This window comes from Caloenas nicobarica, chromosome 12, assembly GCF_036013445.1.
Source record: "Caloenas nicobarica isolate bCalNic1 chromosome 12, bCalNic1.hap1, whole genome shotgun sequence".
Taxonomy (NCBI): Eukaryota; Metazoa; Chordata; class Aves; order Columbiformes; family Columbidae; genus Caloenas; species Caloenas nicobarica.
In genome coordinates, this window is record NC_088256.1 from 3156086 (window position 1) to 3182401 (window position 26316).

The 26316-nt window shown below is 44.9% G+C and overlaps 1 protein-coding gene across 2 annotated transcripts in view; it reads left to right on the forward strand.

Annotated features, from left to right (window-relative positions):
- The first annotated feature begins 222 nt into the window (after nt 1-222).
- LOC135993286 (vascular endothelial growth factor receptor kdr-like) overlaps nt 223-26316 on the forward strand; it is a 132566-nt gene continuing 106472 nt past the window's right edge. For both annotated transcript variants that reach the window (XM_065643016.1, XM_065643018.1), the window contains exon 1: nt 223-1019. In XM_065643016.1, the coding sequence (XP_065499088.1) occupies nt 956-1019 (64 nt within the window). In that variant the 5' untranslated portion in view covers nt 223-955. The remainder of the gene's footprint in view (nt 1020-26316) is intronic.

The following is a 26316-nucleotide window of genomic DNA, read 5'->3' on the forward strand; positions in this document are numbered from 1 at the left end:
TGTCGGGAGGCGGCGGGGAACAACTTGGCTCGTTTCTTTGCCCCATCTCAGGCAGCAGCAGCAACAGGAAATCCAGGAGCTCTGTCAAATGACAGGGAGGGACGGAGAGAGAGTGAAGTCCCCTTGCCTCGGCTGGTGACGTCTCTCCTTCCTCTTTTTTTTTTTTTTTTTCCTGTCCCTATAAAGAATCTCGGGCTCGCATCAAACTTCCCAGTGAAAGCAAACCAAACCCTGAGGGGTGGGGGGAAAGGGAGAGAGAAACACCTAAGGCGGGATCTGGCCATGCCCGAGCCCCGCTGCCTGCCGGCTGCCGGCCCCGGGCGCTGTGGGGTGCCCCCCAGCAGGTAACCGGGACCCTCCTTCTCGTCCTGCCTCGCCAAACCCGCCCAAGTGGAGACATTGGTTCTTCCTCCCGATCTCCGCAGCACCTGCACCTCCCTGGATAAATACATCTAAGAGGAGGCTCTTCAGTTCAGCCACCTTATCCCAAACTGCAGGGAAAGGAACTGCTCGGAGCAGCGACTCACTGACTGGAGGAAACTTTTTGCCAAAGTTTTCTGGTGCTTTGCTTTGCTTTTTAACCCCTCGAGTTACTTTGCACCACCCAGCCGGGCTGGGGAGCCTTCTCCTCTCATGCTCCCCACCAGGCACCCCATGAATTAGAAAAGCCGGGGGAAACGAGGGATAAAGTTATTGTGAAAAGGGGGGAAAAAAGCCTAAAAACTTTCACCTCGAGAAAAAAAGGAAAACAAAATCTGCAGCCCAAGGATGAAGCGGTGAATGGAAAGAACAATTTAACTGGAATCAACAAGTGGGAACTTCTGCACGCCTTGTTCTTCCCCTCCCTCCCCGCTCCAGCCCGCGGGCTTTCAGAAACTTGTTGCTGGAAAGAAAACTTGTCCCGGTTTGCGGACCGCTCCTCCGCGCCTGACACGGGATACGGCGGGCACCGGCGATGCTCCCCAGGCCGAGCGCCGCACTGGCCATCTACGCCCTTCAGGGGCTGCTCCTGATGCACGGTAAGACCCGTTCACACGCGGGTTTCTCCTTCCGAGAGGGCGGGTGAACACGGGGCTCCCCGCGGTACCTCAGGAGAGGGGGGAGCGGCGAGGTGGCGCCTCGGGCGGGCCGCTAGGTGGCGCCCGGGCCGGCGGGGACGCGCGGGGCAAGGCCCGGCCGCCCCTGCCCGGGGCTGCCCCGGGGGCGCTGCGGGGCCGCTGGGGCCGGCGCGGGGCCGCGGGGAGCCCCGGGGAGCCCTTCGGAGCCTCCGCGGCTCTCCGCACCATCCTCCGCCGGCTCGGGCGGCCCCGTGGGGTGCAACCCGCCGGTATCTGAAAAGCCGAGGGGCAGGTGAATGAGATATAGAAGAGTTTTTCCATCTGCCCTGTGACTTTTCATTATTTTATTAAGCATAAGGATTTTGCTGGATTAGTATGCTGTTCACTCATGACGCTGCAAATTCTTGGAAGGGAGATGTTCTGTTACTTACTGGGGAATTCTTTGTGACAGTGATGATTTTTTTTCTTGGATAGTGAACGTATTTCACAGCACAAAACTTCTATAGCATATTATCATCTTTTCATAATGTAACATCAAGAGGATAGCTTCTGGAAACACTGTGAAGCATCACTGTCCTTGATTTTTCTGGGATCATTCAGGGATTTAACGTACTCCTTCTGCAGAAAGGAACTGATTGGCAAGCACTAGCCCTGGCGAATTTCACATATCCCCTACAGGACCTTCCCCACAGTCACCTACAGAATAAATAGCTAAGCCTGAGATTGCATTCCAAAGGCCTTACCCAGCTTTCCCCCCCCAAAAAAAAACCTGAAGCAGCAAACCTTACAGGTAAAAAGGAGCCTCCGCAGCACAGAAACCCTGGCGACCCACGGCGGCAGTGCCCAAGCTCACCCCCGAGAAGGCAATCCACACCACACCGACAGCAGCGCCCACACCTCCAGCTGCACCTGGCGCAGCTTCGGAAGCTCGGGCAGCCCTCAGAGAATTCCCATAATGTGCTCCAGCTGGCTGACACGTGCACGAGCAGCCAGCTGCACGCTATGTTAGTTCTAAAGTCTGAACAGGCTGGAAAAGTTGCCCATAGAAGGCATATTACCAGAAATCCAGAGTGATTTTCACGAAGGCATAAATCGCCATAGACTTTCATGGATCAGAGAGAGATAATAACAAGCATTTGGCAGAAGGGAGAAAGTGTGTCTTGCCACAAGGGTTCCTGAGCCTCCAGGACGCAGTGGGACATAGCGCAATTGTTACTCAGGAGCTGGGTGAAAAGCCTGGCTAGAGGTGCTATACCCACATTTTAGGGGTGACTTGGTTTCTTATTTACCAAGTTACTTCCCTAATAATTTTGGTCCTAATAACTTTGGATTTTGATCCAGATTCACTTTCCAATCAGTGCCAGGCACAGAGAAGGCAATGCCCACATCCTGCGGCAAAGAAAGGAAGGCAGGCACACCACTAACTGTCCCTGTAGGCAAAGCGTGATGATGGATTTGGAAGCAGCATTAGGGATGTCAGCCCTTTGTCCATCATTAGGAAAAGATAATACGTTGGCAGAGTCTCTGTGTGCCCTAATTAGACTAGAAGCCAAACTGAAACGGGGCCAGGTGGTTGGAGGATTCCAGATAGCACTGATGTTATTGAGGTGTTAACTCCTCAGCCACCTTTCCCTCAAAGTTCACCTCCAGCAATGAATTCAATGAAACTTCGTTCGACCTCCCAAGGCAGGAGAGGCACAGATCTATTCTGCAGGCTGTAGATAACCTTCTCTGGGATCTTGGTGGTCAAAATTAGGCAGAGTTGCGCTGAAGAGGCTGACTCTGACTCACATCCAAACAATTTCATCTGCAATGCAGACAGAAAGTTTTTCAACTGTGAAAGATGCTGAGCACCCGAGGTGCTGGTTGAGGGCAGAGAGGCCGCCCAGCTGAGGGATCCCTTCCTGGTCCGGACTGCCCAGGTGTCCGAGTGAAAGAAAACTCTCTCAGCTCATACCAAACCATAGCAGAGGAGTCTGAGTGTCCTCTCCTTCTGTATTAGTAGCCGATTGCAGCCAGTCTTCTCATCTCCTGCACGCTACCCAACATACTTGGCGCTTTCAGTCCTTGTGGGTGTTTAGAAGGGGGGAAGAGACCACGCAAACATCATCCCAATAATTTCCTGCCATATTATAAAACACAGCTTCAAAATATTGCGTCTTTAAATTTCCTGAGACACTTCTAAAAGTATCATTAAATTTCCACTTTCTTTTTCCTTATTACACAGCTTATGTTCAACTCCTTAGAGTACTACTTAGGGTCTTTCTGCTTGAAAATTTTGATGTAGCAATTATTGTGCAGATACCAACAGCTGGCACATGTTGTAGGTATGGGATGGGTTGGTTTAAAAAAAAAAGCGCTTTAAAAAGCAATCTGCTAAGAATTTTTGACGCTAGCAACACCTTATATCTTGCATGAAAAAGTCAGTGTCTTTTGCCCCCTGACATTACCATTTTTAATATATGAGCAATCCAAATAACTTTTCAGGTATTGGAATAAACTCAGCAATTTCAATTATTTAATACTGGAAAACTAACAAGATTCAAGAATAAAAACTAGGTCTTTCCTGATCGCTTTCAAATTAAAGCCAGTTTGAAATTCAAATTCGTTTGTTTGTTTCATTTTGCAACCTCTTCTACAAATAGAATATACTAGGACGGGCAATTTAGCTTGCTAACATACACATTTCAAATATGTCACGTATCAGCAGCTAAGTCAAAAGCTTGAGGAGCTCAGACTCCTGCGGGTTTGCCAACTCGGCTGCTCGCTGCGTATCGCCGCGAAGCCGTGGGCTCCGCGCTGCGCTGCTGCAAGGTCAGAGCCGCCCAGGGGATGGCTTTTCTTTCTTCCAAGGCACTCAGTGCTGGAAAGTTGAGGGTTGGAGAGCTGACAGTATGGGCTGTTGATCAGTTCTAGCAAACCAAAAATGTGTCTCTTAATTAGTGTTATTCCTAAACGTTTGCTTTACTGTGGGAAAATGTTATAAAAAGCAGAGAAGACTTTTTTTTTAAGATTGTGATATGTGAGCCTTCTGCCTGAAGCCGTCACATTCAAAACCAACTGGAAATCTCTTCACGTGAATTCATCTATTTAAGGCAAGGAAAAAAAAAAGTGAAGTATTTCTGAATATTCTCTCAACATGTAAAACCCAGCACTGTACCCAAAAGAATACTGAGAATACAAACCAGATTGTTTGTTGAAGGTTTCTGTTATAAAAATTTACAATATTTTCTTTAAGCAATTTTAAAAAACCCTTATCTGCACACATTTCCTCATTGGTCTGCTAACATGTATCAATCTAAATAAGAGTGATGAAGTACATTTGAGTTATCTCCGTCCCTTCATACATTCTCTGAATTGTTCATTTTATGTTGAAGTATTTGTACAAAGCAAAAGCTCAATGTGCTTCAGTGTGAAATAATATGCCAAGCTGGGTGGAATATATAATATTTTTGTTGCTAGTAGGTTTATGCACAAGGGCAAAAGGTTTCCAACCACCACAGGAGATTTCTTATGTACAGTCAGTGGGAGGTGATCTGTGGTTTTTGTTAAGTTTGTCTCCTAAATTGCCAGCGCAGTTTGTAGGAGGGTGAAAATCTGCCCTATGCCGTATACATTCAGAGATGAAACTCGTCTTTTCTTTCCAAAGACATTTGCAAAGTATATGCAGCAAGGGTCAGCTGAGCATCGGCAAAGGGGAGGATGAACAAAGAGGCTGCTTTCAGTTTACATTGCAAAACAGTTTTGGGGGCAGCAACAGCAACCTGCATTTTTTAAAACTACACAGGAAATTTCCAAGAGGCAGCGTTTGACTTTCAAAGTCAGCATGAGAAGGACACTGAAGCTTAGCCCTACATGCTTAGTTTGATATTGCCTCTGATCAGCCTTGCTCTACCTTTCCTTTTTCCCCTAAACCAGCCTGATGCCACTAGAATGGGAATTACAAGTGGAAGTAATTAAAAGATGTTTGGAATATCTAAACAACAGCTAGGAACAAAACAGATTTGTCCCTAGTGTCTTCCTTCAGAAAGCTCCCGAGTCCTGTTCCTCCAGTCCTCATCTTCGGGCAGAGCATCTGACTGTACTCAGTCACAATGACCAAAAAAAGCCTGGCTACCTAAATAAGCTGGCACAAAATGTGTGTAATAGAGAACGGATCTCCTCACCAACTTAGGCACTTCTTTAATTTTTCTTAAGGCCACAGAGAAAATTGTAGAAGCTGCCGAAGTCTACCGGCCAAGGTTATTATCTGGAAATGGCATTTAATATAAGCACATGCTTGAAGCTTGCCCCAGGGAGCGTAGCTTCAGCAGCAGAGAGCTTGCAATCATCAGAAGGAAGGCAAGATGAGAACACATCATGCGAAGCAAGGTTTTCTGAACAAGAGGTGTGACCTTGGAGACTTGTCCATGAGCCACTTCCGCAAGTGGGGAAGGAGGGAGGTTCAGAGGAGGCAGGGAGTCTGATCTCACCAGGCTGTGATGAGCAAACCGGCCCATTTTGTGCAAATTCCTCACTGCTCAAGTGCTGAACACACTTGCGTGGGGAACCCCAGCTCGCCTGAAACCAGGAATTAACATAAATTGGGAACTGAACTAGGCAAATCTTGCAACTGCTTTTACAAGCTGACCATACCTCCTGCATTCACCAATAACCAGAATAAAAAACGGGCAAGAATCTCTTGGGTCAAGTCCAGTTCCCACTTCAGAGAGCTGGATCTGGTGTGATGGTGCTTTTCTTTGCCGTAGCTGAGACAGGGCTCGCAGCTCATGCAGTCACTGCCGCGTTACACCGTGCGTACCAAGTGACTGTCTCAGCCCTGTGCTTTTTTGAAATGTAAGCAGTGAATTCTGAAATGTTTGGAGATGTAAGCAGTGAATTCACACACTAAGGGCAGCTGAGCTACTGCCCTATGCAGATGTTGTTAACTTTTGTATTAGGCTTTTAGTAACAGTGCAATAAAACTGTGCACTCTGATGGATAGTGAGTAGGTCTGAGAACTCTTTTATGATGGCTAGTGAGTAAGTCTGTGGGCTGCTTATGAGGCAGTCCAATACCCTCACCTCCAAGTCCTTGGATTAGTCTGTCTTTACAGCACATACTTTTTGTCCCCACTACATCCTACATCCCTCTCCTGCTCTCCCCCCCTTTCCTGGATGTCTCCTAAGCTCCCCTCAGGGCTTGGGATTCCTTGAATTTTTACATTAGAAGAAGCCAAAAGGAATTTCTCAGCCTTTCCATAACAGGAGTCTGCACAGTCTCTCCTCCCTGTACCAAAATGAGTTTTGCCTTTAAAACTGTGCCTGTTGCAGAGATTTTGGCAAGCCAAAGTGGGCTTGCCTGAGACCTGCAGCTGAACCTCTTGCTTTCTGCAAGCAGATGCACCAAGTCTTCCTGCTGTACTGAATTTTACAAAAAGCAATTTTTGCAAGCCTTCCCCCCGAATATCTCCAAGTGCAGATGGAGTCACAGCTAGTGCGTGGTGTGTGTCACCAGTGTTCAGGGCTTTTGTTGTGGCTCTAAGCAGTAAAGCTTTTAGCACTGAGGAGCTCTTAACATCACCGAGCCGAAGGAAAGAACCTCGTCTAACCCTTTGAATGACGAAAGGCTGAACAAGACAGTTTTCCTTTGTGCTCTGCAGGGAATGGCAAAAGCATATGGTCCCCGAGATTTCAAAATTCAGCCAAAAACTAAACTCAGGCCCAGAATGTAAAGGAAATATAGGGACCAGCCTTCTATTTTCAGATCACTTGCCTTTGTCTTCTGCATTTCCACATAGGTTTCCTTAGATCTTCCTGTGTTTTTCTGAACTGTGGGAACGTGATTGCCAAGGAAGTAGAGAGGGGAGTTTGCAGCCCTGCTGGGATTGTTCTTGATTTGAGGGTCAAGGAAGCTTGACCTAGTCATTACCTGTTCCATTTTTTACAAAATCTTCATGAATCTAAAACACCTCAGCCAAAATGTTTGCTTCCTTAGAGTCTGCAGCTCAGAGGCTGGACACCTTAAATTCCTCCTTACGGATACACTAAGGTCAGTTTGCAGGAAAAGCACCAACCACCCTGGGGCTACTTGGCCTGTTCCTCTATAGCTGTGAGTAAATCGGGGCTGCTCATAGGGACACTCCACATATATACACAGAAACAGCTATTCTGTAAGGCATTCATCCTGTTTGCGGTTAACTCAAGTCCCACGAACTGAAATCAGTGCTGAATACAATAATTTAGGAGTTAAAGCAATTTTGTCCCTAGAAGCCTGCAGCGTGTGATGTGAGCATGGGGCCTCCCAGAATCCCAGTTTTCATCCTCAGTTCCCTCAGAGCTACTGAGAAGGTCTCACTTTGGCCCTTTGTAGCCATAGGAATCACCCCTGAAAGCTCACACTGAGCCCGGACTTCCCCGTTTTTTGGGCTGGGCTGCACACGAGTTGGTGTTTCAGACCTTTATGTGCAGATGCCTACTACAGCGTGTCCTCCAGGAGTTATAAAACATGTTTTTCCCCTCTGCTTCTTCACATGTTCTTCCAGCTGCCCCTGCCGGCTCCCAGAGGGGCCGTAACACATGCCCACACAGTAGCATTTGGAAACCCTTCTTGTGGGCAATCCTAATTACAATACGCCTCCATCCAGGAAATGGCTGTTGGAAGAGATTGCCCAGAGCCCTGAACAGGAAGGTGCATGCGACTGTGTTTGAAAGGAGGGAAGTAAAGCACTGCAGATTATCAGTTGCAAACCTCAAGGTCTCTGTCTTTCCTTGCAGAAAAATAAATCCCACAGGTGGTGTTGTGCAGCACTGGGTCACTAGGTACACATCCCACCTCCCCTCCTCCTGAATTAGTACTGTCGTTGCTCATTTGCAAAGATAAGGGAAAGGACTTCACGAGCACTTAAAAGCACAAGTATTACTTTGCTCCTTAACCCATGCGGAATATCCGAAGAAATAATAAGGCAGCACCCAGGTGCGGGGAGATATGCTTTTCCCAGTCTCCTTCTGGATGTATAAGAGGCAAGGAAGTTTATCAGCTCTTGCTGCATGACACAGCAGGATGGAGCTAAACAGCAAGTTTGGCTAGTTAAAAGGGGTTTGTACTGTTACAATTAAAGGATGATTCAAGGGAATGTAAACAATGATGTCACCCCCAGAACCTTTTAAAGACAATTTAAGCTATTACATGGTGTGAAGCAGAGAGAATCAGCTAACCTTTTGGCCTGCCACATTTTTTTCTCTACAAACAGATGATGTCTGGATGATTTTAATTTCATGTTCATGCACTTGGGACAAGCCTTCTTCTCAGTTACACAGGTTTAAAGCTGTAGCTTGGCTGAAGACAATAGCCTGTCTTTGAATTTTCCTTTTTGTGACCATTTATTTTATTATGGTTGTTTATACATTTTGTGGTAGAATCTGAGTGAGAAAAGAACTGATTGAAAGCTGTTCTCTCACTGCATGCTTTATAAAGGTAAAGATTTTACTGATCTTGCTGGAAAATCCCGATTTGTTTTGGATGTGAAAATTCACTGTGTGAAAGCTAAATAACCTGCTTACTTTCCTATGATGAAGGAAAGCCCCTGCACCGACCTGCATCAGCACCCAGTTGCGTGAGGCAGCACAACCCCGACTGCCGTTCCTGAATCAGTGTACACTCCCACTTCACATTTATTTTGGCTTTAAAGATCCCATTCTGCTAAGCTCCTGGAGGCTCTCCTGCTTAAAAAAACTTTCTTTCAGTCTTGGCAAATTTTCTCCGGAGTAAGAATAGAGCAAGAGCTAAGGCGAGAGAACAGGGTTTGGCCCAGTAGGAATTACCGGAGAGGGTAATTAATCCCTGGAATCCTGTGTCAGGATGAAGGGAGCAGAGCACACAATGGGGAGGGATCCCCTTGGGCAGAGCCTCTGCTGGCTGGGATCCCCATGCAGTTGGCCCATCTCACTTTGAAGGAGCTGTGTGTTTCTCACAGCTCATCATCCCACTCAGTGATGACTTTTCCAAATATAATGATACCGTGGGTCTCTGGGAAAGTAAGGCCCAGTTGTTACTGTGAAGCTGCTAATGATCTTGTTAATAGTTTTATTACTTAATCCACCGATACATCAAGTTCTGACTCTCCAGAAAAGAGATAAACCAAGTCTTCGGTGTGATGTATTTATAGGTTTGGAATTGCTCCGGGGTTTCTAGGCTGCGCTCCCATTTAGACTGTTTTCTCATGGCTTTCCCACCAAGTCAAACGAACACTGCAAGCTTCATTCTCTGGGTCAATTTGGGCAATATCACCCTGCCCTGATGAAAGAGAAGTGCAAGTCAAAACAACAGAGCCAGTGTGGCACAACTCCTGGGGTGAAGGAACTGTGTGGGCCAGGTGAAGTCAGCTGCTGAGCAGGGTATGTCGAGGGTTCCTCCCATCTGGCTCCAGACACTATTGTACACTGAGTTCCCCATCAGGAAATTTCGTCATTACGTTTGAAGGAGGGTGTATACAAGGCTGATTTCTTCTTCTTAGTATTATGGAGACATGGGATTATTCTGATCTATAGACTCTTCAAACAGAAAGACCAGCTGAGTTGGTTATTTATATGCTACAGCTTATATCAGAAGAGCATTGTTAGACTAGAAAGAGAAGCTAGAAAGACCCCTAAAAGAAATTTGGAGTTTCACAATATACTAATTGGACTGCGATCTTTATACCAAGGATAAAAATATTTGGTATAAATTAGCCACGTACTTTGCCTTTTTTTATTGTTGTCTACTTTGCATTTGAAACGTAATAAATCATGAAGTAGCATGCCTTCTGGTTACTGAAGTTGATCTCTATTGCATTTTGGTTGTTATATTGTTATTAAAAAGAAATTGCTAACCTTCTTTTCCTAATGTACTATCCAGCAAGTCAGAGCTGGTTTACAATATCATCTAGGGCTGGCAGCCACAAAGAGGCACTACGACATCCCCCAAGTCTACAAGCGCAGACTAAAGCTCCCAAGAGAAAGGCTTGTCTTTTCCCATCCCAAGAATATGTGCACAATTTTTTTTAACATTCTTCGTGACAGTATCTTCAGTTTTCTGGAGAGTTTCTGGCAGAAGGACAAAATAGGAAAGGAGACGGTTTTGTTTGGGTATAAATCTCAGTTTTCATTTGCCAAACCTGTCCTGCGCTTTTGAGAAAATTGGGGCAGTAAAGCTGAAAATTCTGTGCTCAAAGAGGGATTAGTGGAAAAGCTAAAACTGAGCTAGGTTTGATTTCCATGGAGTAGAGTTTGCGTAGCTGTCATTCAAGGCCATTTGCTCTTCCACTGTGCAATACCGCAGTATCACTGCACTTTAAAACATTAACGTAGATTTCCAAATGCTACGGGGATTTGTGCCTGGCATTGAGCACTGCAACTTGGGCATTCTGCCTTTCTGCCTCCCTTTGCCTGAGGTGTCCCCCTCAGTCTGACCACTTCACCCAAAACTTTTGGTCTCAACATCTTACAATTTAAATGAATGTTTTTATAAAAATCTCATTTCCAAGATAGTTTACAGTAAAAATATAAAGGTGTCTTTCCGAAACAGGCAGCTATTGCTTGGGAAAACAGGAGTAATCACTGTAAGGTAGATGACTGGGTAGAATCAGTTTGGCCAGATATACGAGACACGCAGCTGACAGCATGAATCTCTTACCAGCATAAATCAGATCCCATTGTAAACACAACTACTTGGTACAGGGTCTGCAAGTGCCTTGGGCAGATCGCGCTGCCTGTGCAGTACTGCAGAATGTCCTTTAGGGGCTCGTTTGCGGCATTAAATAAGCCACTAAGGAGATTCTCCTTGCGCAGAGAGAGGATGGAGGGATGTGCATTCAAATAGCAACAGTGCTGTCACTACCCCTTCTCCTCAGGCGGCTTCGTCTTTCCTGGGTCACACTTAGTGTGACCACACTTTGTAACTGATAAGGCGGAAATCACCTGTTTGATGAACTGGCCCTTCTTCCTGAAGAAAAGGCCAAGTGTAACCTTTAATGCAGAGTCTAGCGCTTGATAACCTTTTCGAGGGAAACACTGAAGGGGTTATTCTGTGACTCTGGTTACAGGTTCTGGACATTTCTGATACCCTTAAACCCTTTCTATGCATTTCTTTTGGATACACGGAGCAGCAATGATATTGACATCATTAAAGCAATCACAATTACGGTTCAGGATAAACACTTCACCTTGATCAATCAGGTAGCTAATGCTTTGCAGGGCCATCATTTTGGGCTGATGACTCTTTAATTCCCAGACTGACCAATATATCTGGTCTTGTCTGGTGTCACAATAGGCAATCTCCTTAAATTTAGAGCAAGGCTAACCAGACTTACCAAGACACAGTAAAAGGAGTTAAGAAGCATAAATAGGAGAGCCCAGAACACCCTAATTCCTTTAGTCATCTTTCCTGTTTTAAAACCTTTTAGCTTATCTCGGTTCTGGTCTTGACATCTGCTGGTAGCGAAAGCAAAGTGGTGACGCTTGGGCGTGGTGGGATGTAGGGAGCGTACCTCATACGCTGACCTTCTTGCAGCATATACGATATAGGAATTGAGAGAAATTCTCGGCATACATAGGGCAAAGGTCTCCCTCTTGTGCTCTTTCATTTAACAGTCGAAGTGATGTCCTTAATGTGTATTGTACTGCTAGCCTTTGAAAGACTGCCTTTTTGTTTTGATTCTATATTGTTCTAAGTTAAATAGTAGGAAAAGAGAAATCTCTGCCACCATAACATTCTCTTATAGGTCTATTCATTATAGATCCTGAGAGGAAACTGAGAGTTCCCCTGGACAATGGTCTGATATACAAACGAGCATACATTAACTTTCTGTGGTTCTATAGTTCATTTTGCCTGCATTTCCTTTACATTCTTAGGAGCATGGTTTCGGGCATAATTTAGTTTGATGTCTTCCTCTGCCTTGAACTGCTGTCGTGTTAGACATACTGCACATCAAGCAGCCTCGTTTAAGTAACTCAACTTTGGTCCTCTGTCCTTTGACAAACACCTTAGGGGAGCTCCCTCGGGGCACATCTGCAGCGGCTTCGGCAGCACTAACTGCAGAACAGGGGCCACAGCAGGGTATGATACAGAAATCGCCAGAATCTCTGGATGGGAAATGGCTGATGCAATTACAGCTGTGCTCACTGCGCTAATTAGCGTGGACATTTTGCTCAGACCACAGCTCAGTTTCTGCACGAGCTGCACCCTTCAGTTTGTGGGTACCCACTGAGACCTCTAGCGCTTTGGGCACTTTGGCACTGAGGAGAGGAATCTCTCTGCAGCATGGGTATGTTTTCTGCTTTTGCGCCTCTGCTCCTCTTCTGTAAATCAGGGAGATGAGCACCTTCCTTCTTCCCTGGAGCAATGGGGTGAAAAATGTTTTGAAGAGAAAAAGCAGCTCAAGAACTGTAGTAGATTTACTTGATCTTCCACTTGAATCACCAGAGAAAAAGCCATCTGAAGCTACAAGGATACTGAGGCATTTGAGGCTGTAAGGCCTAGGACTGGGATACTGGGATAGGCTTGGCCTGAAGTGTCAGAAAGTCCTTCAGATAGGCTCCTATACAACTTGGGTTTGACTGTTGATCTTTTGCACTGACAAGTCCTGCTCTCACTTACTTTGCATGGGAACAGAACCAGAAAGATGAAAAAGATGAGAGATCAATTATTGTTACCCCACCTTCCATAAACAGCTTTGCACAGTCTGAAGAGCGTAACACCTGCTTCTGAAATGCTGCCTGTCCCATCCAAAGGTGTGTCCAGCTCCCCACCCTCTGCTAATGCTGGCTTTGCAGAGCCTGCTCACGTGTCCTGGGTACCGCCGGGCGCCTGGCAGGGATGCACAGGGCTCGCAAGGCTACAGCTCGTCTTGAATTTCTTGTAACACGGTACCGCCCCCAGCCACTTGGCCCACACAGGTGCGGTAGGTTGCTGGTTTCCTCGGAGGAATAACATAGTGCAAACACACACACATGCACACATAGGTGCAAATGGATGCAATGTCACTCCAATTGCAACTATATTCCAACAAGCCTCTTGGTTTTCATTCTGACTGTCTTCTGGCACAGAGAAATTTGCAAATCTAATTTTCAGCTCCCTTCTAATGGATTCCCCTGCTGAGTGTCTGTTACAGTTAAAGGATTCCAGATTGAGAGTTTATTCTCATCTCCCCTGTGCACATGTCTGTTGGAGGTACTACTTGGAGAGCTGGTTAATGAGCCTGGAGTGCGACTGATTGTGCTGATGTTCAGGAGCAGTTTCGCCTCCTCCTTGGAGGAAGGCAGCCCTCACACTCTTACTGCCCATTTGTTTTCTTACTGCTTTCATCCCACTAGAAATAAAGTGATTATAGGTATCAGACTGCACAATTTATCAAAGTTGAGAAACAAAAGGACAAATCCACTAGTGCCAGCTCCTTCCAGCCAGGAGAGCCTTTCCCTGGATAATCCTGCAACTCAGCACAGAACTGGGAGCCAATTTACTTGAGCTCTAATTCCTGCCGTGGTGCAGGCTTCCTGTATGACCTTAAGTAAGATACTTATCAGTCTTCAGTTTCCAGCAGTATATAATAGCAATTACTTACCAAGCTCGCAAACACGTTGCAAGGTTAAATCCCTTTGTAAGCCATCTCGCAACTAATCTTAGAAATGCAGACTGTTGTGATTATGATTATGATTATTATTATTATTGCCATTTTGGCACTGTCCTTTCTCAGCCATGGATGTTTTGCTCTGACATCTGCACTTACTCAAACCTACAGCTAAGGTTTAAGTGTCAGTTTCCACAAAAGATTTTCTCATTTTTGGGCACAGTGTATTGGATCTTCGCCCTCAAAGGCCCTTAGAAAGTGGGCATAACATACAGAAAACAAAAGATGATTGGGACACGCATATACAAACAAGACAACCCATTCTAGGCATCTTCTCATACCTGGAGACCAAACCTCTAGTGCTTATTTTACTGTTTGTTAAGATTGTATCTTGAGGAAGGGTGGGAAGAAGGACAAAAAGAGACATTGTTCCTCTTTCAAAAGCATTTTGCTTTTGCCAAGCAGTTGGCCAGGCAGATCTCTTAAGTATTTACTTCAAGGGCACACTTCTGTCTCCAGCAGGCACAAAGACATCTCTGCTGGGGCATCTTGGTAGGACAGAAGCCAACAGGAGGAGCCCAGGTGGGGTCAGCATTGGACCTGGGCACTGTGTAGTGTTAGGATTAGGGTCAGGATTAGGGTTAGGATTAGTTTTAGGAGAGAGAAGGGCCTGAGTGTGAGTGGGGTTGTGAAGGGGCTGCCAAAGGAAGAAGTGGGCTGCAAGTCTCTGGGAATGACGTGAGCAGGAGGCAGCAGAGACAGATGTCTGTAGTGCAGAAAGATGCCCCAGGAACCAAAATGTTTGACCAAAGCTCTGTGGGGCTGTTTCTGGAGGGTGAGGGAGGTGTCGAGGTGTGCTGGCCATGCCTGGCTGGTGACGGAGAAGTCTGTGGCTGTCACAGACATCTCTCAGGGCTGACAGACCAGGGCTCGGATGGGTTTATCAGTGGTGGTCATCGTGAATTCCCTGCAGTAAAGTCCGTCTGTGAAGCCAGCCTGGGAAGGCTCCTGAACACTTGGCACTCATTCAGCCACTGCTTTGGATGTATGTGACCAACAATCTGTGTCTTTTCACGTGTAGTTAAGCTTTCTAGAAAAAGATCAATTTATTGAAGAGTTTAAAAGTTGATCTTTACGTCCAGGCTAAGCTAGAATTACAATTGCTTAACCTCTTACCGAGCGGTTTCTCTCACTTAAAAGGGAACAACATAAATGAGTTTTCACTGGAATACGCTATACTGGCATTTTAATTAAGATAAAAATATATAGGTAAAAAAATGTCTGGGCATTATCAGTTTTCATGGCTGTTATTCCATTTGTCAGCTGGGGCAATCCATTTGCTGTGTGAACTGCAGTGCTAAGGGTATGGTATCTTTGCGCTCAAGAGCAACATATTCCCAAGCATGTTGTCTTTGGCATGGCCAATATTTTATCTGCCAGAGCCAACGGTAATGAAAAATTCCTGAAAAATTCCACATTTCAACACAGCACCACTCTGATGGGAATAACAATCTCTTCTGACCTCGTTCAAAAGCAGATATCGGGCAGGATACAAAATAGGGAGGTATTCCTGAACCCCCCTGCCCAGGACTTCGGGTACTTTGTGCTAAGTTTGTGATGCTTGCCTGCCTTCGTAAGTGATTTCAACACTGTCAGGTTCTGTACTCCCCATTGTACCTGCATCCAAAATCAGTATTTCTCAGAACACACATGCATGCAGCCAGAAACACTGGGCTGGGGAAACTAAGAACTGCCATCTAGTTTTGTTGCATAGCAGTCTCACCTCTTTGAAACAGCCAGAGTGATGCAGCAACTTTATAATGAGAACATGTCTGTGCAGAAGTTGGTTTCCCCTTCTGGGACAATGCTGGTAAAGTCATGAGTCTTTTTGACATGGGGAGGATGAATATTTGTGATCCATTACAGTCAACATTAGCTTGGATGATTTTTAATATATGGGCTCGCCTACTCATTGCATCGGACAGTCTGGAAAACTAAGGTCAAGCAAATAAAGCTGTGAAATAAAAGCCCAGTCATGAGTAAGGTGGCCATAAATCACTGTCACTGACTGCAAAGTGACAGGGGAGGGAAATGGAAGGGACTAGTTTACTTAGGTTTGCATGAATCAAATTCACACAGCTCATTGTTTCCCTCAGGAGCTCAGAGTATCACGTACTTTTGTTGTAAGCAGGACAATACTAGAGGTTAACTGGTACAGGGAGGAGACCCTGCGACCAAGCTCAGAGACACGTGGGATTTCTGCACATAGTGTAGGTCACTCGGTAAGTGGAGAAGCGAGTGAGCTTGTCAACAAGCGAGGAAAACCCCATCTATACAGCTTCTCTAGCCACTTTCCTAGAAATGAAACCTCTGCGTTATGTGCACACTTTGTGGACCAGAACACAGTGTGCAAAGGAAAATAGAGACCTACACCTACTGGGCATTCAAAGCCAGCTTGTTACACACATACCCACACCTGACAAAAGGCAGGGCAAGCAGTGTCATTTATTTCCCCCCCTGTTGTCAGAGCCCATGATAGCATCTACTATCAAGAGCTGTCTGTCATGCCCTCCAGACAGGAGAAAGCCTGACAGTACCCAGATAAGAGCGGGTGCTAATTTGACTTGACGAGGTGGTGCAGCACACAGACACAATGCTGTGTAAATGCTCCACTTTCAGCCCCTGGAAGGTCCTCTCTTGCCAAATTCTCCCCTTCTTCGGAGACTTTTTAAATGGCAGTTGCTCAGTCGAGAGCACAGCGTGAACCTCCCGCATAGACAAGATTTTTGATGTGCTCATACTCTGAGCTGCTACCTTCATTTCAGTTTTAAGGGGGATGCAAAGGGAGGGATAAGTGCTTGCCAACCACAGACTTGCCTAAATATTTATCTCTGCTAAAAACAGTTTAGTTTCTGGATTTAGCCCAGGGTTGATTCTGATGAGAGACATCAAACACAATATACGTGATTCAGGGACAGCACATCTGGCATTGCCTGTGTGCTGTAGGAATATAAATACAAGAGCCGGTAAACTCCAGCTGGTGAGTTATTTGTACTGCAACAAGGCTGCAGCTTTCTAATATCACCACCCAGCGAGAAGAGGATGCCACGGATCACTTGGGGCTGCTCTGTGGTCCCCTGTTGGCGTGTGTCTTTCTTTTTGCTTGAGAGGACTCAAAAGTGAAGGACCATAAACACTTTTTTGAAAATTATTTGCAAGAGTGACGAAAAGAGTTGTGGGCCAAGCCAGCAGCACTGCCAATATTTAGAATGTTTCTCCGACACGATGATATTTTATTTTTGGAAGTATCTGATACAAATGTTCTTTTCCTGGAAAGATTCCTTCTTCCGCCTGCCGCCCCCGCCTCCCTCAGACTGCTGGTGCAATATTTCTGTTGCAATTTCCTCGCTCCCAGCCATTTCCTACTATAGATTTCCCTCCCCTCTCTCCTGGAGCTGATGGTGCAGGTTGCACCCTGCATTGTTCTGCTGGCCTGGAAGGAGGCAAATATGAGCGCCTGCTCCAGCTGCCTCCGCAGAGGCACCCAGCACTGCTGGGGATGGTGGTGGGGAACCTCGTGGGCATCCAGCGTCGCAGAGATGCCCTGTATCTGCCAGGATGTCTCAGATGTAGCCATGTGAGCCCCTGGGCTTCTTCATTGTGTGAGCAGAACACATCGCGGTGCTGCAAGGTCTGGCGGGTGCAGGGAACGGCCAGAGCTCCGGACCCGCATGCACAGGGGGCACTGAAGTAGATGCCACGTCTCACTCCTCCCCATCCTCCCATGCAAGGGGAGCACTGTCCTCAGAATTGATAATGTCCATTAGTGCCTTTTACTCCGTCACTCTGCAAGCTCATAAGATAAGTGCGGCCTTTAGTTGGGCAAAATCTGGCACGGAAACATGAACAGAAGCCTTGCAGCTGATGGTTAAAAAAATTGCAATGCTCAAAGAATCGTTTTGATCACTTTAAACAAAATCATCATGCAGAGCAGTCATGGAGAGAGACTTATCACATTACTTCCCTGATTAGCCCAGGACACCAATTTTAGGTACTGTCAAAACAGTGGAGGTCAAATTTACTATGGAGGGCAAAGACCAGTGATTCATTTTTCCTTATTCTTTATAGCCACTTTTCACCTTGAAGAACAAAAGGGCCTAAAGTCAGAGAACGTTTGTTCTTGAGTCTTGCCAAAGCCTTTTTTTTTCCTTAATAAACCATCATTAAAATCCGGGCCCATTGCCTTGACAAAAGAAAAGAATACATTTGTGTATACTTAAGAGACGGGAAAGACACTGTGTGCCAGGGCTAGTCACAGATAAAGGAATTCCGGACATTATTCCTTGTGCTCCTAGGGGTTGTGACATGGGATTTCCTTTCAAAGTGGTAAATAGCCCTACAGTTGTTGTATGACAGGGTGGAGTGGTCACCGGTTTCTTTAAAATGGGGAGAGATGAAAGCACATTATGGGAAGAAAGGCTGGACACATGTGCACGAAGCCCTGTGAATGGGGGCGAGGGGCGCAAATTCACTCCCACCCAAAGCACCAGCTCAAAGCTTTGCCCTCATAAGCTTCCCATGGTTCAGAGGTGCCGGCAGCTGATCTCTGCTTTGGGAAGAACAGTGCATGTCACAGCAAACTAGATGTAACTTCTAAGATGGAGGGTGGCCAGGGTAGGATTCCACAGCTGTGAGCTTCAGGAGGAGCCTCACCACGTTCTGGAACAAGAATCAGACACAGTCTTTTGTAACTGAAAGCACCGTTCTCTCTTTTGCCGAATCCCGCACAGGCTTGGGGTGAGCGGTCTTCTCTTTTAAGAAAACAGAAGAGTTAAAGCTGCAGATTTTATCCTGTTTGCATTTTAAATAGAAAAACATTCAACTTTGTACTTGGATTACTTTTTCTGTTAGACTTTGCATTAAAGACTCATCAAAGTGCACTGATTTTGCCATGTTGGGGGAACTCGAAGGTAAGAATGTGAATCACTTGATGAGGGAGAAAAGAACATCAAGCTGATTTTATATTTGGATCTGAATACAAAACGATTTCCCTTCCTCCCTCCTCCTGCGGCTGTCCTGGAGGGTCAGCAAAGACTGCAGATCCTAAACCTCACGGTTAAAGCTGGGCTTAATGAGAAGAGGAAAGAAGATTTGCATGTTCCTATTCTCCAAATCCTTAGGATTCAGGTTTTCAATAATAAATGTTCATTTAAGGAATCATCAGTGGAACAGATGCATATTGCAGAATTTTGCAAATGGAAGGTTCCTACATGAGCTGCCTTATTGCTTTCTACTTTATTGCTAGATATCTGCATTACAACTCTATAATCCTTCTACCATGTAACAACACATCTGCAGACTTATTTTCCCTTTAAACTACAATGAGATCTCTTGTCAGTATAGGGAGCCACACGATAAAATTGTAAAATTCAGCTTGTAAACTTCATGCAAAGTGGGAATCGTCTAAGAGGTCGAACTGCTGCTTCCAGTGCAAGAGGCAGTTTGGATCTGCTACAAAGCATCTTGTTCTACTAGTGAATGAGATGCCCAGGAAAGGCCAGAGAGATGTAAGTTAGAGCTGCATTCGGTCCCTGCTGCAACTCATTGGCTTCAGAGGGTCTAAGTCCATGCAGGACACATGGAAGATTCTAACTAAGTTCAGAACTGGAGACTTCAAAGGAAAAATGACAAATTTTCCTTCTTTCTCTTTGATCCCTTCCTAACATCCCACATTTTTCTAAAAACCAAGGAAAAGAGAAAGTTCCCTTGTTCACTGCAGCAATAAAACACCACATCTTCTAAAATAACTCTATGGCTGGTATAAGGAACAAAAAAGACAGCTAAATGAATCATAAAGAAAGAATTACTCATACATATGCATTTGCAAACAGTAAACAGGTCGTGCTTAGCATTGTTAACTCTGGCTGTACAGTCCACATCGATGCTCATGGGTATTTGAGGAAATCAGGAAAAAAATCAATCCGTGCACAGCTGCTCTGAATCAGGGAGGGTACTCAAACCTCAGCCCTTGTGCGGGGTGGGTTTGGGGCTGTGTGGCAGTCACACATCAGCAGAGCACCGTTAGACTTGTATGAACTGGATCATGTTTTCTGAGCCCTGTAACAGACTATTGAGTGATGGGTTTGGGATATCCTGGTACAATCATATTAAATCTCTTAAGATGAACTATGTTTTCATGGCCAAAAGCCAAACAAACAAGGCTCTTTGAAAAATAAACAATCAGAACTTTTTAGAAGGATTTTTAAAGAGCTAAACAGATCTAATGCTTGTTTTAGGGACTTGTAATTTTAAAATAGCTCAAATAAGCTAAGAATACCCAAACTGTTCTGCTGCCCTTCCCCATGCTGGTGTGAACGTGTGAGAGTTTCTGTTCCCTTGCAGTGGAACTGCCCCTTCGTTACAGTGCCATTGCTCAGTGTCCCCATCTCTTCATCTTCGACTGCAAGGTGGAAGCAGCTTGGGCTCAGAGGACTATTCCCACTGCACAGATATTCCTATCAACACAACAGCTCTTGTGAATAAGATTTGCAGGACTGGTGCCTGACATACAGCTCTTTTTACTCTCAAACTATTTTTTTTTTCTCCCAAAGCTGCTTATATCCTATGACCTTGCATTAAAGCCCAAACGAAATGCCTCACAATTTTCCTAAATACTATCTTTATTCTTATGGCTCCTGTATGAACCACTGCTATGCAGTTAATGCTCTGCAGTTGTTTCTAGCCTAAGACCTTTTAGCCGAGGGTTTACAATTCGGCATCTGAGGTCTCAGCCTGAAAATTCATCTTTGTTTTGTACTCTCCCCAAGATTCTGTTTTAAATTGATATAAACATGTTGATAGTTTAAGAGTGCAACAAAATGGTCAGGCTCCCTTTCCAGCTGGAAAACAAGCATGTTTCTTTGAGTTGAAGTATTGCATGTCGTTGGCTAGACTAGTGGCTGGTCTCATCTTGGCTTGGTCATGCAGATCGAGGCATCTGCGTAACCTCATGGCACATCCAGAAAAAAAACCTGAAACCACCTTTACTTGACTGTGCAATACGTGCTTTTTCAATTTATCTGCTTCTCTGCAGTGGGCGCTGCTTCCCCCTCTTCCCCTGATTTACACACTGCACAAATACCACCATATTCTGCAGGAGATGCTAGGAACCTGCTGATTTTCTTCAGCATATGGAGAAATCCCCCAGTAACATTGTTCATATCTGCCAGACCAAAATTCACATGCCATACTAAAGATTTTACTGACTAACCAAGATGAGAGGGAACAGACCTCTGAAAGAAGCAAGTAAGGAGCCCAGCCCTTGCTCTACCTCAATAAGCCGTTTGCTTATTCTGCAGTGTCTCAGACCTGGATTTCATTACTGGGATTAGTCCTCTGAAACCTTAGTGCAGCAAATCAAGGCTGTATGTGTGGATTCAGTATGGGAAGGAACCTTATTAACTGCCTGCATCCATTTGCAATTTCGTTTATCTCCCACCTTGGTACTTTTCTCCTCCTGAATCCAAATGTTTCTTTCTTGGTGACATAAAATTTCACTCTCCTTTCATTCAGTACTCACTTCACTTTCGTGATTCTCTTTTCTCTTAGTCATTTTCATATAGTCCAGTATTTCTTATCAGGGCTTCTGATACTCTGCAAGAGGTAGCCATAAGGGAGCTCCAAAAATAGGAGCTGCTTTCCTCATTTAATTACTTTTAGAGTCATAATTGTTGATTTTGTTAACTATCTGGCACAATAACTATTTTTTTTGTTTAAAGAGCAAATGCATATTTTCTCTGTCTATAGGAACTGCAATAAACTCTTGGGCTGAAGAGGTGAGATTTTTAGGAAAAGAAAATAGTGTTGTGCTTGTTTCTGCTCTGTTTGAAATCAATAGTAAAAATGGAACCAGTTAGGAGTTTTATAACAAAACAGCTTTTCATTAGAAAATTACACTGTGGCAAAATTCTGTGTAGAAAGTGGTTGGGTTAGATGCAGTTTTCCAGGGAAAGTTCTCCAGCCAGGACTGTGTTTCTGGTCCCAACCCAACGATGCCATGACCTTGTCATTGAGATCCATGCGTAGGATGCTGGAGACACCACGTTCCTTGGTGGAATCAAGCCTCTGAATCTGTGTCTCTTGCTACCAGGGGCTGCCCTAAATAGCTGGCTATTTTTAGATGAGTCTTTTTCTGTTGCTGCTTCTTATAATAAGAAAAACCTTTGAAGGATTTGTGTTTTATCCCTATGCACAACAGGAATTAAAACAAATAAATAGACCTTAAGACATGAAGAGAGAAGAATTTCCTGCCCGGTTTTTGCTACATGGCGTAGGTGGCTTCAATGCAAACGGGGTCTGCTCCTGGGTACCTGGCAATGTTTTATTTTCATGGAAGTGACTGTGGTAAAGCACCTTTAAAAGCAGGATCCCACAATACAAATCTGCTGTTTCAAAGATCGCTGTGCAACCATTTCCCCACTGTGCTGCAGTTTTTCCAGAAGATGAACCGATCTGCTGCAACCTGACCAACCTGTTAGAGCAGGGAGGGCAGCAAGGCCAAGGAGTCCTTTGTGTCTGACCCCCCGCCAAACCCCTCAAAGTAAACCCAAAAGTCAGGATCTGGCACTAAAGAAGCAAGTTTAGCTCTGGGCATCACTTCTGCTGTATCACCCACCTGCTGCTCCTTCTCTGGGCTCGCAGGAGGCTGCGCCCAGACACCAGCAACTGCTTTTCCTCCCAACCTTCGCAGGTCAAGGCAGCTAATCCGGAAACCTGTGGGGGACAGAAGAGACTTTTGTCAACAGGCAGTCATGCTATGTAGACTTGATAAATATGTGCAGTGCTAATTCAAAGCAGATTCCTGCTTTGCCACAAGCAGAATTCCTCCAAAGCCTGCCATCAAAAACATGATGTCACAGCTGCGGAGCAGCCTCGCAAACAGGGGAGAAGTTGGGGTCACGTCAGGGTAACAGTGCGGTGGAGGCTGTGAGGAAGTGATTGAAGCCCTGTTCCACGGCCTGATGGAGTTTGTCATCAAGAAGGATTTCACAAATGCATGCAGCCAATTCCCTGGGTCTGATTGGTACTTTCCAGCTTTATGCAAACCAGCGAGGAAACCAGCTTCCAGACCTAGTTAGGCCAAACTACCCAGGGAGGTTGCAGGCAAGAGATAACATAACATTGCCTGGGGCTGCAGAAATGTAACTGATGCTGGGATTGGTTTTTAAGGAGATCGTTAGGTTCTCTCTCCCCATCAATGGCTTTTATCTTGTCTCCCAAAATAGCAACCTCCCACCCTTCAAAACAAACCAAAAAAAAAGGAAAAACTCCTGAGACAGGCACACAGACAAAGCCGACAGAAGTAGAACACAGAGCTGATCGAAAACAGATTCCAGCATCAAGTCCAAAGTCGGTTTCAGCCCATTTCTTCTTAATGGGTAAACTTAAGAAACTGAGAAAACAAAGTAATTACCCACCAAGCCGATTTTACTGTCACTAAGCATTTACATGTTTCGGACACATGATCCCTGTGATTTGATCAAATCCATCTCTGTTTAGTGTGGCACATCCATTGAGTTGATCTCAGCAGGCTCTGGTTCATTTACTTCTGGATTTATAGCTCAAGGAAAAATGACAAAACAATGCTAACTGGGGTGGGCTTTTGCTCTGCTTCTCTCTAGCCATCCACCTTCCCTGTTTTGATTTGAACTCCATCCCTCTCGTGGCCTTCCCTTGGCCTGCTCCTTCTGCAGGTCACTGATTCATCACACAGGAGAACACAGATGTTCTTTACAAAGAAGCGTTTCCACGCAAGCTGATATTTTTTCCTGGAAAAGGGGGCTGGGTGATGGGGAGAAGGAATTCACAACTATGCAAAAGGCCTGAGAATAAATATTGCCCAGTTTTCACCACAGTTTGTGCGATGCTGCCTACACGACAGATTGGCAGCCCTGGGGAACAGGGCCGACTGGCGGATTAACTCCGGAAAGGCTCCAAGGAGGAAACCTGGGGGCATGTGGCCTGAGAACAGAGGCAGCATCTCTGAGCAGCTAAACCAGGAGTATTTGGTGGGCGGTGGGCACTCACCTTGCTTGATGGCTCTGCTAGGATCTAGCTATGGAGCACGGTCAGAGGTGGTTTTTCAAGCCACCCTCTTATTCAGTAGAAACCCATCCAAATTTTTCTGCCAGCTCTTGCATTTCTTAGAAAACAGCCACAGTCCTAATCTGAGGTCTGGTTTATGGACACTTCGGAAAGGTTTGGAAAGAGACCTGGAGCCCAGGCCAGGCCATCTCAGCACAACAGCATGGCCCTAACACTGCCTAAATGTGGCAGCTGAAGCTCTTAGAGATTACTTCATATAGGTCACCGGCAAATGTTTTCTGAAGGACATCTCCTAGCACTTTATCTAGTCTAATTTTAAGTATTCCTAAAGATAGGGCTGGCATCATTGCTTCCTTTGGGAGATGAATTACACAGGCTGATATAACTCAACCTTGGGAAGATTTTCTTTTCTTTCCCTAGACTCTTACCAGCTGCAACAGAAAAAGCAGATGAATAGCTGCCCTTGCTATTGGATCTCCCATGATTCCAAACTCTCCTGTTAAGCACTCTGATTTACAAACATTTTATTATTGGAGCATCTAAAGGTCCCATTACAGTGTGCTGTGCAAGGAAGTACTATCACATCTATCAAAAAGGCTCTTGGTCTTCGGGTTAAACAATGTGGCAAATAACCAGATTAACAGTAAAGGGGATGTGGATTTAAACCATATTGACATTTTGCTTGAGGTAGGGAAAACTGACAGAACACTTCTATGATATTGAGGCAAAATTGTCCACATAAGCATCCTTGACATCTCAGATGTCAGAGTCAAGCTACAAAACTGAGATCTAATTGCATGTATTTAGTATCTTAACTGTCCCCTTCCTTAGATTTGAGCTACCGATTCTTGACTGAACATCAAAGAACACAGAAAATGATACTCTAAAATAGTAACTTACAACATGCAAGTAAACTCATGCTGTCTTAAAAACAAACATCTCTGTGGCACTGAAATATTTTTGTCTTCAGTGCAGTTGAACCACCAGCTTAGATGTAGGGACATGTTTCCTTATTCTTTGGCTTGTGAGCCACTAAACAGGTTTCTTTACTGAACTCTGTATGCATTGAAGGCCCGCGCTCCTGTGTTCAGCAATGTGCCGGTCTCATCTGGACAGTTTTCACCAAACCAAGACAAATGAAGGGCTGTGTTAGTCTTCCTCATCCAGCTCTACTGACTCAAATCACTGCAAACAAATCATTTCCGTGTACAAAGATTTCCAGAAGGAAAGACAGGACCCAGAGCAGATCCACATGGCATATCCTGGTAATCAGTAATCAGTTAAGCCCATCAGTTGGGCTTAAACCATCTTTTTTCAGATCTCACAAAGGGCATTCTGTACTGTAAAGTGCTTAAGGACATGGTACAGTTAGTTCGAGGGTTTTTCCATCAGTCTCATGCACAAGTGCCTGACAAAACTAGAAGAAAGTCTTGGGAGTCGCTGATTGAGTCTGCAGATGGTGGAGGACATGAGCGAGCATCCTCCTCTCATTTGATACGAACAGGCAGAGGCTGAATGCTGGTAGAGACTGCACAAAGCTTTCGAAGAAACATACTTTCTACTAAACCAGGGTTTCAGGGATTTTGTAACTTCTCTCTCTTATTCTCTGGTCATTTTACGATCTCTATAGGGTATCCATCTCCTACTTTTCCAAAGTCTTTTACTTAGGATGAATTCTCAACATATTTTATTGTCAAAGGAGTAAGCTGACATACAGTACAATAATTTAATTGACTCAATGGTTTGAAATAGTGTCACTTGTTAATATTACCTTATGTTACAGGCAAAATTTCTCTGCTTAATGCATGTTCTGAGAACTTAAATAGCCAGGCTAGGTGAATTTCAAAGTTCTCATCCCTCAACAGCTATGTAAATGTATACATGGCAAGTGGGATTGTATTCTGGGTTAATACTGGCCAGCGCTTTAATTTGTGCAGTATGGCCAAGTGAAACTTAATTTACTAATCTCTTTGAGGACCTTTCATTTTCATCTGTTTGCTTTTAATTTATGTGTTATTTTCCAAGCCCCCATGGTACTAAAGCTGTCATTCAGAAACAAGTCTGACTGCTCCAAATCATTATTGAAAGTTGTTTCATGATTGTACTTTAAAGATGATGGGGACTGGGTTAGATCTATGGCTCTGGGTGCCTGTACAACCACATAACAGATTTTCAAGTCATGTGAAACCAGCATTATTTTATTCAATTCTGGAAAAAAATTTCACTTTGCCACTGATGGTTGCTCCTGATATCAACTTTTATGGAAACTTAAGGGAAATCCCTCCTTAATATTTGATGTTGCCAACTTACAGTCTGACCTCTGCTGGCAGCTGGGATAAATGATAAACTGATGCGTGTACAGGTTATTGCATTGCCTCCTAAACACCGAAATAAAGGCAACTTCTTGCCTTCATAAAAATAAACCTCATTGCATTCTCCCTGTTTCCTGCCTTGTGAACAGACTGACCTGCAAGCAGCTTTAATATTGCCACTACAGTGCACCATGTTCCTTCGACATAAAGTGCCGCCATGGTATAGGAATTACTATATGTATTTCCAGTCTGCTAAGAA